This window comes from Falco biarmicus, chromosome 2, assembly GCF_023638135.1.
Source record: "Falco biarmicus isolate bFalBia1 chromosome 2, bFalBia1.pri, whole genome shotgun sequence".
NCBI classification, from domain to species: domain Eukaryota; kingdom Metazoa; phylum Chordata; class Aves; order Falconiformes; family Falconidae; genus Falco; species Falco biarmicus.
The window spans coordinates 4,432,832-4,444,895 of NC_079289.1; the positions used below are offsets into that span (position 1 = coordinate 4,432,832).

The window sequence follows — 12,064 nt, forward strand, 5'->3', positions numbered from 1 at the left end:
CCCTGCTGCCAAAGCAACAGCTCTAGCTTCTCCTAAACCTATATCCAGCCACTGATGGCTTGGCTTTCCTTCAAGGAGAGACTGGACACATTCATCAAAGGGAAAGCATAGAGAGAAATCACAGAAACTACACCTGGCTCAGAGACACCCAAGCTGAAATTGGTGATCTGCAGGTGGGCGTGGGGAGAAAGTCACCAACGCTCATTGTGTTCCCCATCTTCCCCAGGTATCCAATGTGTAAGGATCGTATGTGGGGCTAGGCTGAGCTTTGGTCTGACTCATTAAAGCCACTCCTATGTTTATTTTTTAGGACTTCGAATCCTGGTTGGCTTACAAGGAGCGTTACTTACCAATAACAGCGTGATGTACGTGAACAAGATTACAGCCACGATCAGGAGAACAAGAGACCAGAGGAACCAGAAGCCCAGGTTCCCATAGTTATACCTAAAAAGCAATAAAATGGTTTAACAGTGTTTGTGTTTAGCACATAGACTAGAGGCGAACCACAGCCTTGTTCCTTGAAGTTTTGATGTTTTCAGAGCAATAAAACAAAGAGGGAGGGAGGAAATCTACCCTGTGACACGCAAAAGCGGTTAAGAGCCTCATTCCCCAAATCCATGCTTGCATTAACCTCCAGACTAACACCCCAGTGTGCTGGGGTGGTAAAGCACAGGACCAAACCGATGGGCTGGCTCCAGAGAGCTCCCAGCCTGACTCTAAGGCACAGCACTTTGCTGCAGACAAGGCAGCCTGAGGAAACGCTAAGATGCCATGACAGGCCCACAGCCCACCTTGTCTGCATGTGGTCGTGTCAGGCACCGCAGCAAAAAGGAGATTTGAGTCAGGTTTTGAAGCAGAAAACATGAGAAAGCTGGAGAAGCTGCAGAGGGATCGCCCAAGGGGAGAGAGAGGGAAGCTTTGCTTTTTACCTGAAGGCTCAATAGGGATGAATAAGATTATGACACCTTTCCTCCCCATAACATTTGAGCTGTTTAATTTTAGGGGCCAGATTTGCATAACTGTTGCCTGAGTACTGCAGAAAGAAAGGATCCACATAAATCCCTGCTGGTTATTTCTTACTTTTGAGCCTGGGAACATGCACTTGTCTTGCAGTGAGATAGCTGGTGCAATGCCTCTGATGCCAGCCACGACATTTCTTCAGAGGGAGCAGGGGTGGAAAAAAAGACTCAGAGAAGGAAAGGAAAGAGCTATTTAGTACCCTTCACTCACAATTTTTGTGATGATGATTCTCTCCTTTCTCCCAAATACACACTTACACCTAAAAATTGTAGCCCAGCAAAGGACATAGCCTCATCACCTTTGGACTCAGTGGACAGTCAATTGGGATGCTGTAACCAAGAGTTTAAAGAGCCAAATCTTTGGCTTATGGCTCAAGGGTCCTGCTGCAGCACAGCTGCTGGGGAGGGTGTTCATCTCTTCCCAGCCAGCCTAGTGGCCTGCCCAAGGAGTGGGAGAGGAGGAAAAGATGGTACTTACCAGTCAAAGTTATTGTAGTCATTTTTTGCTTCACCCCACATGTACAGAAAGACCAGAGAAAAGCAGAAAGCTCCAACAAGCAATGGGAAAAACACGCATTCCCGCTGCAGAGGGAGAGGAAGGACAAGTGGTCAGAGCTTTGCCTATCCCAAAGCAGTCAGAGCAAATGGCAGATCCTTTTAGGTTGTCCCTAAAACACATGGCTTGGTGTTGGACTTCCTCAAGTAGATATGGAGAGGACTTCCCTCCCTACCCCCTGTGACCAGGGGAATGTCCTCAAAAGCATACTCTGCAGTAGTTATTTTCAGGGAAAACAGGTCTCATGAGTTCACATACAGGTTTTAACCACCTCACATGAGAGGGAATCGCACTATGCACCAGCCCTCTTTGCAATCCTTACTGCACATCCATCCCAAATTTTACTTCTCCAATTTGATCCCATGGCTTTGAGCTGTTTCCCTGGCCAGAAGGGTTTGGTGTAAGGTTTTTTTCCTGCCACCACATATTTGTCAGCTGCATGGTGGCACAGACAAACTAAGCTTGCTGCAGAAACACAGCAATACATCAAGCACTTTGAGCAAAATCTAAGAACCCAGCAGAGCTCAGTGGGTTCCAAATGATGTTGGGCAGGGATGCCCTTGACCCACAACATCAACCACTTGTCAGCTTGGGCTGACCTGTCCCTACAGAGAAATCAATGTCTGTGCTGGTTTTGAGCTGACTTACCGTCTTGCAGCAGCATTTCCCAGGCTCGGTCCTTCTGCGCTGGTACCGCTTCCACCGGCAGCTGTAGAAACCAGCCAGGCAGGAGATGAAGGGCTGATGCTCATACCTCTGTAGTAAGCGCCGACGTACCACCCTCAGCTTCCCAAACTTGAGCCTCTTGAGGCTGGTGGAACTAGCCTCCATCTCAGTGGCTTTATCTCATCTTCCTTCTGAAAAAAGACCACAAGTTTTATGGGGAGGCAGTAAACCCTCCTTTTCTTTCAGGTAAGATTGTCATATCAGGAAAAAGAGAGGAAGCTTTCTCAAGAGGATGCTGAGACCAGCAGGAAGGAGTGCTGAGGACACCCCACCTGATTTTATATACCTAAGTGAGATGTCTAACAAAAGCATTGTCATTGCATGTCCCCTCAGCAGTCAGTGGTGCTCCTGGTTGTAACATAGGTGTTCTGAATCCCCTCTGAGGGAACCTCTGCCTCCTTTTGACTATACGGAGAGCTCTGAGAAATGAAATCACTAACTTAAGCACTCCATGCAGATTCTCGAATTATGCCAATGAACCTGAGCCTAGGCTTAGCCATGGAAATTAATTCAACATCACCGTGACCTGTCTGTAACCTGCTATCAGTTTAACCAGCTCATGCAGGAAAGGGACTAAAACCTTCCAAGTACACAGCTCTCTTATCCTGGCAAAACTGTAGCACTGTACAGACTGATGTCTTAAATAAAAATTATTTCCTGATTGAAATAGCTTTATTTGGCAGAGTTTCTCAAGGGTAGAAAGAGTAGCTGTAGAGATGCACACATAGGAGATGTCTTCATAATCAAGATTTTAGACAAAGAACTTGGTGGTAAATTGCAACCGATGTAGTTAACAGTGAAGCAAATAGCACAGGGGCTTGTGCCAGCAAAAAGCCCTTCACCCAGCAGGGCACTGTCCATACTGCAAGGAAAACATTCTTGTGTGGGTATACAGAGAAACATCATTGCCCAGCACCTCTTTAAAGTACAGAGACAGCCAGAGATATTTTTCTGTTGCATTAAAAAGTGCCATCGTATCCTTGAGTCCATACCAACCATGTTCAAATCCAGGCATGTCTGCTGCAAATTTGTAGCTTAGGACTCCCAATTTCACTGATTTATCTGATGTAATAACAGTCATTTAAGAACAAGAATGAACAATTTGCTGCACTATACAGATGGATGAAATGCACACATAAATTGTTTGCAAATAACTCAGAGCCCAGCATGTCTTTGCAGAAATCTGTGGATAAATCCTTGCAAACTGACACTTCCAAAAAACGGATCAGTTTGCAGAAAGCAAAAATAAAATGGAGACATAAGACACAAGTTAAAAATGAAATTATGCATCCCCTGTACCCTTTCCAAATGTCCCAGCCTATTGGAAGCTGGAGTGCAAGGAGACCGGATGGAAGTGAAACAAAAGGAGTTTTGACCACTACTAATTAAGCGGTGCCCAAGCGTGCCATGCACTCCTGAGACAGACATGTCTGCCCACCCAGGGCAGTCACACACTCTTAGATACGGTGGGGTCAAGCCCTCCCAGAAGCTCAGCAGTATCGGATCTTGGCACCAGCAGGTCACCCCATAGTAAAAAATTGATGCCGATCTCATGTGGCAAGATGGTGATCCTGCTCTTAAATTACCCAGAGCACGGATGGGGGGATGTGGGCATTATGCCACCGGTGAGCAATGCTGGCCACAGCTGATCTGGCTGTCTTCATTAGCTGGCCTAAAGTATGCCTGGCATAAACCCAGCAATTACCAAGTTACTCCAGCCACGTCTTTTGAATATATTTGACCCTTCAGAGCTCTCACCAGAAGGGTGTCATGTGCCATGGGGTCGCAGTATTTGTTACCTCCTATAAGGTTCCTTAAACCACGAGTTCCCCTCTCACCAAACCACAGCACCTGTTTTTGCCCAGCCCTTCTCCTTCAGCAACAGGAATTCCGGACACCAGACCAAACCCATTAGTTTTGCTGGCAGTGGGCCATGGGGTTTGTTACTCGCAGTCCTGGTGTAGGCACGAGGCTCACACATCAGTATGTGCTTATGAGCACACAGGATCTGACAGAACAGAGATTACTGAGACCTCGAAACACTGTCCACTCCATCTGGCTGGATCCAGCAGCATGTCAGGTGTTAAGTCTAGGTCTTAGTCTACCCCTCATGAAAATTGCCAGTGATGGAGATCCCACCAGCTCCCAGGACAAGCTACCTAACTAGCTTTACTATTAAAAGTTGGTGTGTAGGGGTATGCGTGCGTGTGTGTCCCCGTGTCCCAGTGTCTGGTCTTCTGTAGTACAGTTTAAGCACATTACTTCACACCCTGTTCATGGTGGGTATAGAGAACAGCTTAAACTTTTCCTCTGTTACATACTTCATGTATTCACATTTGGATGTCTCCCCTTAAGCCTTCTCTAGCCTGAACAATCCCAGATTTTCCCGTCTTTCCTTGTAGTTCATGTTTTCCTCTCCTCAGAGTATCCTTGTATGGAGTCCACAGTCACCCGTTAATTGGGATTTTCCTTACGTTTCCCATGCGTTTTGGCACACGGTGGCTGTAACAGGACTTGGTGAACAGCCCTCAGTTTCCCCAGGGTAGACCTGTCCACCCATAGCACAGGCCACTGGATCCTTGCAGCATTCAGTTTCTCTCATGTGTCAAACATGGTCTGGCCTCAGCCTTCTGAAGGCTGAAATAATTCACCCTGGGCTCACCCCCAGCAGCAAGGGAAAGGTGTTTTCAGCTTTATGCATCAAAGCACTTCTAACATCATTATAATAAAGAATTTTGTTAACTTCTGCCTTGGTCTTTCCACACAAGTCACCTCTCCAAGCCCAGGGGTTGTTGGGGAAGGCACCCTTCATCTCAGAGGAGGCTGGGGAAGGAGGAAGAGAAGAACACAGCCTCCTTTCCACTACCACCTCCAAGTGGGCCTCCCAAAAACTTCAGGCTGGTGAAACAAGAGCAAAAAACCTTTGTGTCTGGCATCCCCTGAATCCCCAATGACCCTGTTGTCCAAGATGTTTAGCAGTACTACTATGGCAGTCAGACCTCTCAGCGTCAAAGACCATAACCTGTCCCTTGCTTTGGGTTCTGGCTTCTGCCGGTGCCCTATCCATCCATTTCTCTTCCCCTGCCCTGCCCCTTTTCTTCCCAGAGACCTTTTCTCTCCTCTCCTATGCCCCAAAGGACAGAGCTACCTCACCCAGCTGCTCCTCTGCAGCCTGAAAAGGGCCAAAGCACCCCACAGAGGCAATAAGCCTGGACTCACATGTCATCTGGTTAAGCACAGATACTTTCTGACATATCTACACTCAAGTAAATGGAGATACGTTGGGCTGCACAAGACTATCTGGACTACTGAGGAGGTAGATGGTCATTACAGGCCAATTGCTCTTAGCTACCCCAGTTATGCTACATTGAAGTTACAGTCTTGTTACTTTGAGAGGATTTCATAAGCTTAGGGCTTTGACGGCTGTTGCCACCAGCAGGAGAAGGTACGGCTGGAGCTCTTGATGCAATGCAGTGTTTGAACATACAGGGGACAATACAGTAGGAACAGCACAAACAGCAGAAGGAAGCCACTATGAACTTGGTGCCACCCCTTTCCTTTTCTTTGGGATGCCAGTCCAGGGCTAGGCATTCATCACGGGCTCAGACCTCAGAGCCCTCAGCGCTCAAAGGGGACACCTTGTCCAAGAGCTGACCCCAAACAACGTCCTAAGGTCATGGTGGCACCCAGTCCTTGCCAAACCTTGGGAAATGGCACTTATGAAGCTTAAGTTTAGGCATCTGAGTTCATAAATTACGTGCCTAGAAAAATGACTTTTGTTTGTTTGTTTTAAATCTATAAAGATGGAGCTGTATAAGAAGGAACTCTTCATTCTCTTCCATCCTTTACCAGCATCTGCTTTTTCTCTGACATAAGGTGACTAGGGAATGAAAGCTACTGTAGCTGAAGTCCTCCTCTACCTAAAATATAAAATGGCTATGCACAAAAGATCTTGCAGTCACCCGCCAGACCCTTCCAAAAATACGACCAGAGGTCGACAGAGACTAGAAAACAGGAAACCCAACAAACACGTTATACCACATCTGCTGGGATCAGCAAGCTCTCATCCAAAGCAGAAGCCACCCTGCCAAGTCCCAGATCATGACTTGACCCAAGGCTGCTCCTGCTCCCTCTGGGCATACAGGGCTCACCTAGCAGATGGGAGACTTTGAGCCACTCTGCCCCACAGCTGTAGGGGACTGCTGGGTCTCTGCTGAGGAACGAAGCACAGATGCTTGAGGCACTAGACAAAAGGCAATGCTTGTGTGTTGATGCAAAGGCAAGAGTTGACAGGGATCAGGAAGACCAGGGACAACTCACCAAAGATTTGGGCCACTTCAGTCTGAAGGCAGTGGCTCCTAAGAAGAGCTCATCTCCGTCTGCAGCTCTGCAAGATGAAAGTATCTGTGCTGCATTTACACTGCGCTGTTGCTAGTATCAGCAAACACTTCAGTGGTGACTCCAGAAGTCCAGAAGAAACTCCTCTTAGAAGTGACAAGTGCCACGTGAGGATAAGGAAGACAAAGGCAAATAGAAGGGCAGCCAAAAAGGTCCTTCTCAGCTCAAAATGTACACAGATCTCCAGGCACTCCTTTCTTCTCTTTGCCTGTGTCCTTCCACACAGGCATCACTCCTTCCCTTTTACCTCCACATCTTCTCCCAGGTGCCTGCCCCCAGGTGCCCCTCCCTGTGTTTAGATAATTGTGTTTAATTTAATGCAAGCTCCCTCCTTACAGCTCACTCACCTCTCAGGTTGTCCATGACCCTCCATCCCATGGTTTCATCCTTGCTCACAAATTACCAGCCAGAGCATTCAGAAGCCATAACACCTCTCCCAAGGTCTGACTGAATCTGAAATGCCTCAGACCACACCAAACGTTGAAAGATTTAAATTTGAAAGCACCTGATCCTAGCAAAGATAATATCCCAGCATCTGGACCAAGCAACAGCATCACAGCATACGGTAGATGCAGAGGCCTGGAGGCAGGAGGTCTGCATCAGGGTTTGGAGCAGTTCAGTCATTGCCAGGACGTAGCAAGAGGCCTTATAGTACTTGCCTTCAGATTTGAAGCACAGCGCTCCTAAAATTTAGAGGTTGTCTGCAATCCCTGCCCATCTCCACCAGGCAAAGGTGAATGGATCATGGAGGGAAACAGCAAACTTGAATCTATTCATTGCAAAAGCCGCAGGAGCAAAGAGCAAGCGGGAAAACATGCATCAGCAGGAGAGCAAAGTTTAGGACTCCTTAGCAAGCGAGCCGTGAAAGCAGTAACATATGTTTTTCAGCTCCATAAACCCGAGACACCTCAGGTCTTTCCCATGCAAACAGAGACTTTGTTTGCTCGCAGATAAAAGTCCCCATAGTGGCAGGCGGTTGGACAGGGCTGCTCATTTCCCACTGCTAGACAGAGAGTGAGGAAAATCATGAGATATAGCGCAGGGGGATGGAGCAGGAGTGGAAAAGCAGGAAACGTATTCAGCCACACAGCCTGAATGCAGAAGGTACTGCAAGAGGAGCTTGCTTGAGAGGCCAGTGCACAAGCGAAGAGAAAAAGCCCTTTTTTGGTGCTATAGGGCTGCGGCATTCATCTTTCAAGGGGTAAACAGGTACAGCAGCCCAATTTTTCATTGTCCTATAGCTTTTTCCTGGCTCCTTTTAAATATTTCTTTCCTTTCCCATACATCTACCCGTTTTTCTCCCATACAGTATCTGCAACATGTGGGCAGGGGGGTGCAGGCATCTTTCCAGATGTTACAAACACACTTCCCAGTCCACTGCAAGAAGAGAGTTGGAAAAAAAAAAATTACATAGGTACCAGGACCTATGTGAGGGACATGAAGATGGTCATTTCTCAGCACCTGAGCATGGCCAGCTTGCCCTGAGCACCTTGATGACTTAGGAAGGGAGCAGACAGGAGTGATGCCCACCTTGCCTATACCACCATTTCCAAGGGATTTGGAGAGAAAGGGAACCCCATGCTAGGGGGAAGAGGTGTTCTGAGCCTGATCTGAACCTCACCAGCCCCTTCAGCTCCCTTGCATGGAGATTACTGGTGCCATCCCACCACTCTCTTGGGCATCGTTTCCTGCCCTTCCACATGGGAGTCTTCCACAGCATTGCACCAACAGATGCAAAGGAGTGAAATCAACCTCCTGGCAAGCTGATGGTTGATCACCATCACCACAAGCAGCACACAGATCTCAGAACTAGCCAGAAAAGCTCAGCAAAGAGCATCCCTTAAATCTGGATCACAGCCTAGGTTGCCTTTTATTTCATCATCGCCTGCCTTCAGTTTCTTTTCAGGGAATTAATGAGGTTTAACACAGGAAAGGAAAAAGGATCAAATAAAATAAAGCTAGTCATAATCTCCCTATGATAGGGAATACACTCTGTATCTTTTTCTTTCCCTGGCAGATGATAATTATAATTTATCGCTAAGACTTCCAACAGTTTCTTTATAAGCCTTAATTATACCTTACTTCTGTGTGGGAACAGGGAGTGTGCAGACTGGGACAAACACGTGCAAAGCACATCTCATGAACCGATTAGCTGTTGGGTTTAAGGTGGAAGAACACGGCTGTTAGGACAAAGAAACGACAGAGCTTAACGACAAGGGATAGAGGGAACAACAAGCAAATGTGGCAGTAGAAGGGGTTAACAAGGTACAACTGTTCCTGCAACTGCAGAAACAATATTTCTCCATTTCATTCACCGTAGTACACCTCCAGGATGCGGTTGGTTTCAGTGAGGGAAGCTTTCCATTGACAGGGAATGGGACACTATTCCCAGAACATCTGTTCAGTGTGGTCTGGGTTTAAATTATTTTTGACTGATTGCTTCTTTGTAGAGAGGTTCACACTACCTACTTTCTAAAGAGGTTCCCCCCAGCCCACTCAGCTTTTCTTCTGGAAGGTCTTGCCCACCCTAACCGTCCTTGTGGAATGTGGCACCTCCCCCTCTTCCTTCTGGAAAGTCCCAACAGTCCCACCCATCCTTCTAGAAACTTCCACTGCACCACTCGAGAAAAAGTGGCCACCTACAGCCACCAGCCCAGCAGGCTTGGTGGCCGTCAGGCCCTGCCAGCCTGGTGTCTCTGTGGTCTCGAGGACTAAAGCTGCAGCTGCTGCATCATGGAGGGTCCAGGAGATGAGTGGGCAGGAGGCCTGCCAGCCCTTGGTGCTGTGAGGGAAGGGATGCTCCAGTCCCAAGGAGAGGAAGGGGTGACCCATGTCCAGCCCAAGGTGCTCTTCTAGTCCTCCACAGAAATGACTGCCGCCAGCTTTATTGATGGTAATGGAGGAGAGGAGACTCTGGCTGAGGATAGCAAAGCAATCCCACACTCTGACATCAAATGCTGACCCAAACACAGCAGATTTCTGTACTTTCATGTCTGTTTTCCATATTTCCCTCTGCACAAAAACATGGATAGGGTCCAGTTTGGCCATGGAAGGTCCTGAAAAACTCTGGCACGTCAGAAATCTCATTAAAAAAAACCGGCAAGGGGAATTCATCATGTTTTTTAAAGGGTCTCACAGTGCTACAGGAGATTTTCCCTCTCGAAAAGTAGATATTCACCTATATGAAATGGTTCAGGTTATGTGTTTTTCAAGAATTGCTTGCCTTGGGTGTATTCACATGGCTCTAGGTGTGAGAAAGCTCTGATCCAAGTGTTCTTGGGCACACAGGCGCTTTCCCAGCATCACAGAAACAGGCACAGCACACAGGTAGGTTTGGCCCTGTTGGTGCCAGACCCATTAGCAGAGCCTTCCCTCTGTTTTTGACCCTGAGCCCCTTCGTATAGCTGATATATAACCCATAAGCTTCAGTTATGGCTCCCCTTAGCTTAGTCTTGGGTTCCCCCACCGTAAGGATAGCCAGCCCTTTGGGGAAGCTGGCATTCTTTCCCTGGGCAGTACAGGTGGACAGAGGCAGAAATTAGCCCCAAAAGGGATCAGGAGCAGCGACCTTCCAGCTGTGGCCAAACGGAGACCTTCCACCGCCCAGCCAGGTGTTGGTTCCAGCCAGCAGCAGCAAGGTGTCCATGTCGAGGTGTCATTTTACTGACCCAAAAAGGGTATCAGGGACACCAGCGAGCTCATACCTCCAGGTCAAGCCTGAAAATAAAGGCTCAACATGACCAGTTGGGGATGAAACACTGCTCCCCACACATCAGTAGGGACAAAAGGAGAAGGGAAGAGTTTTGTCCTCACCAGGCTCGTGGCAATGCAACATCAGCAGCGGCGATGTGCGCAGGCGTGCTCAGCCCAGCCCCGTGCAGCGCGTGGGGCACAGCTCTGGGCTTTGCCCCTGGGTGGCCCGCGGTTTTCTAAGAAGTTGCTCTCCCTCCATTGAAAAGCCACCATGGGGAGGCAAAAAGTGCTTCCACCGCTCAAAGCCTGCCTGGGGGGGAGGAGGAGGAGGAATAAATCCCTTGCAAAATAAAAAAAAAAAAAAAAAAAAAAGGGATCTCGGAAAGGGGGGAAATATTTCTTTGAAGATAAATCCTACTTTGTGCAATTCAGCATGCCCTGGCTTGGGTCCCTCTCTTCTCCTGTGAATGCCTAAGTGGCTCTTTGTGCCCTGCTGTTAAGGGGAGACAAGGAGATTGGGATGCAGTGTGGGGGACCCTCTCTGGCCCCACAGCCCCACCAAGGGCAGCTCACCACCGCAAGCATCATCTCCAAGGGAAGACTTTGTCCGTCAGCCAAGAGAGGGAAAGAAAAGAGGTTTGCAGATCGCATACCGGCGCCCAGCAGCTCCGCAGAGTGCTATTCAGCCGGGACAAAGGACAGGGGCCCTGGATGGCCATCATGCCGAAGCCCCCAGCACTGGCCCTCCCCCAAGCTGCCAGTGTTAAAAGTTAAGCTTTGGAGCAAAATACCCCTGCAAGGAGGGGAGGAAAAGAGAGGAAAGGACATTTTCCATGCCACCAGCCGAAGGTTTCTCTGTTTAGTTATCTGCAGTATCCAAATGCATCAGGGCTGGCCCAATTTTGTCTTTTAAGAATGTGGTTCTGCTGTTCCCAGAGGAAAATCCTTTCTAGCTAATTAAACACTGCCACATTTCTGCATAAGCCATCTCAGAGAGCTTTTGAACCCACTTCAGAGCAAAAGGATAGTAGACACACAAGATCCATGCTCAGACCCCCTGACCTAACAGCAGCCTGAGGATGCAGCGGGGCCATCACCCACAGCCTCAGTTTCCCAACTTCAGTTGTGCCAACGGCGCGGCAGGAGCAGCAGATGATGACTGTACAGCTCATTTCATTTCTGTCCATCTGCTGGTGCAAGCCATGGAATCTGCTTAACAAGGCAGAAAGATCAGTATAGACAAGCCATGGGAGGACCCTTGTGGGACCTCCTCAGAGCTCAGGACACCCAGTACAGTCATCTCTGTTGGACCAGTGCCTGGCAGCACTCACATCCCAGCAGTTTGGAAGAAGGGAGCAATTTATTTAGTTGCAGAGCTTGAGGTGGGTTGGACTCATCTCCTCCATGTTTGAGTGGTCACCCTGAGCTCCTGGTACAGCCAGAGAAGAGAAATGGACCCTTCATCCAAGGGCAGGTGTCTAAATAAGCCAGATGAACTGTTCCACACATGTCCAAAGTACCAGGGCACAAGCCAGCCCAAGACAAAGGGGATTACATCACTCAAACCCAGAGAGCCCAGTTCAACCCTGTGACCCTTCCATCTCACCGTCGAGACACCTCTGTACCTTGGGCTTCGCCAGCTGCCTTGGTATGGGCACCCAAGCCCATGGAT

The 12,064-nt window shown here is 48.4% G+C and overlaps 1 protein-coding gene across 4 annotated transcripts in view; it reads right to left on the reverse strand.

The window, feature by feature from the left end:
* Positions 1-12,064, reverse strand: part of GDPD4 (glycerophosphodiester phosphodiesterase domain containing 4) — a 37,715-nt gene that overhangs the window by 21,007 nt on the left and 4,644 nt on the right. For 2 of the 4 annotated variants that reach the window (XM_056328331.1, XM_056328329.1), the window contains exons 2-4: positions 2,224-2,432; positions 1,498-1,601; positions 351-444 (exon numbers count right to left, since the gene is read on the reverse strand). In XM_056328331.1, coding sequence (XP_056184306.1) covers positions 351-444; positions 1,498-1,601; positions 2,224-2,406 — 381 coding nt within the window. In that variant the 5' untranslated portion in view covers positions 2,407-2,432. Of the gene's footprint in view, positions 1-350; positions 445-1,497; positions 1,602-2,223; positions 2,433-6,621; positions 6,689-12,064 lie in introns of all 4 variants that reach the window. The other 2 variants (XM_056328330.1, XM_056328332.1) reach the window with 2 other exon arrangements.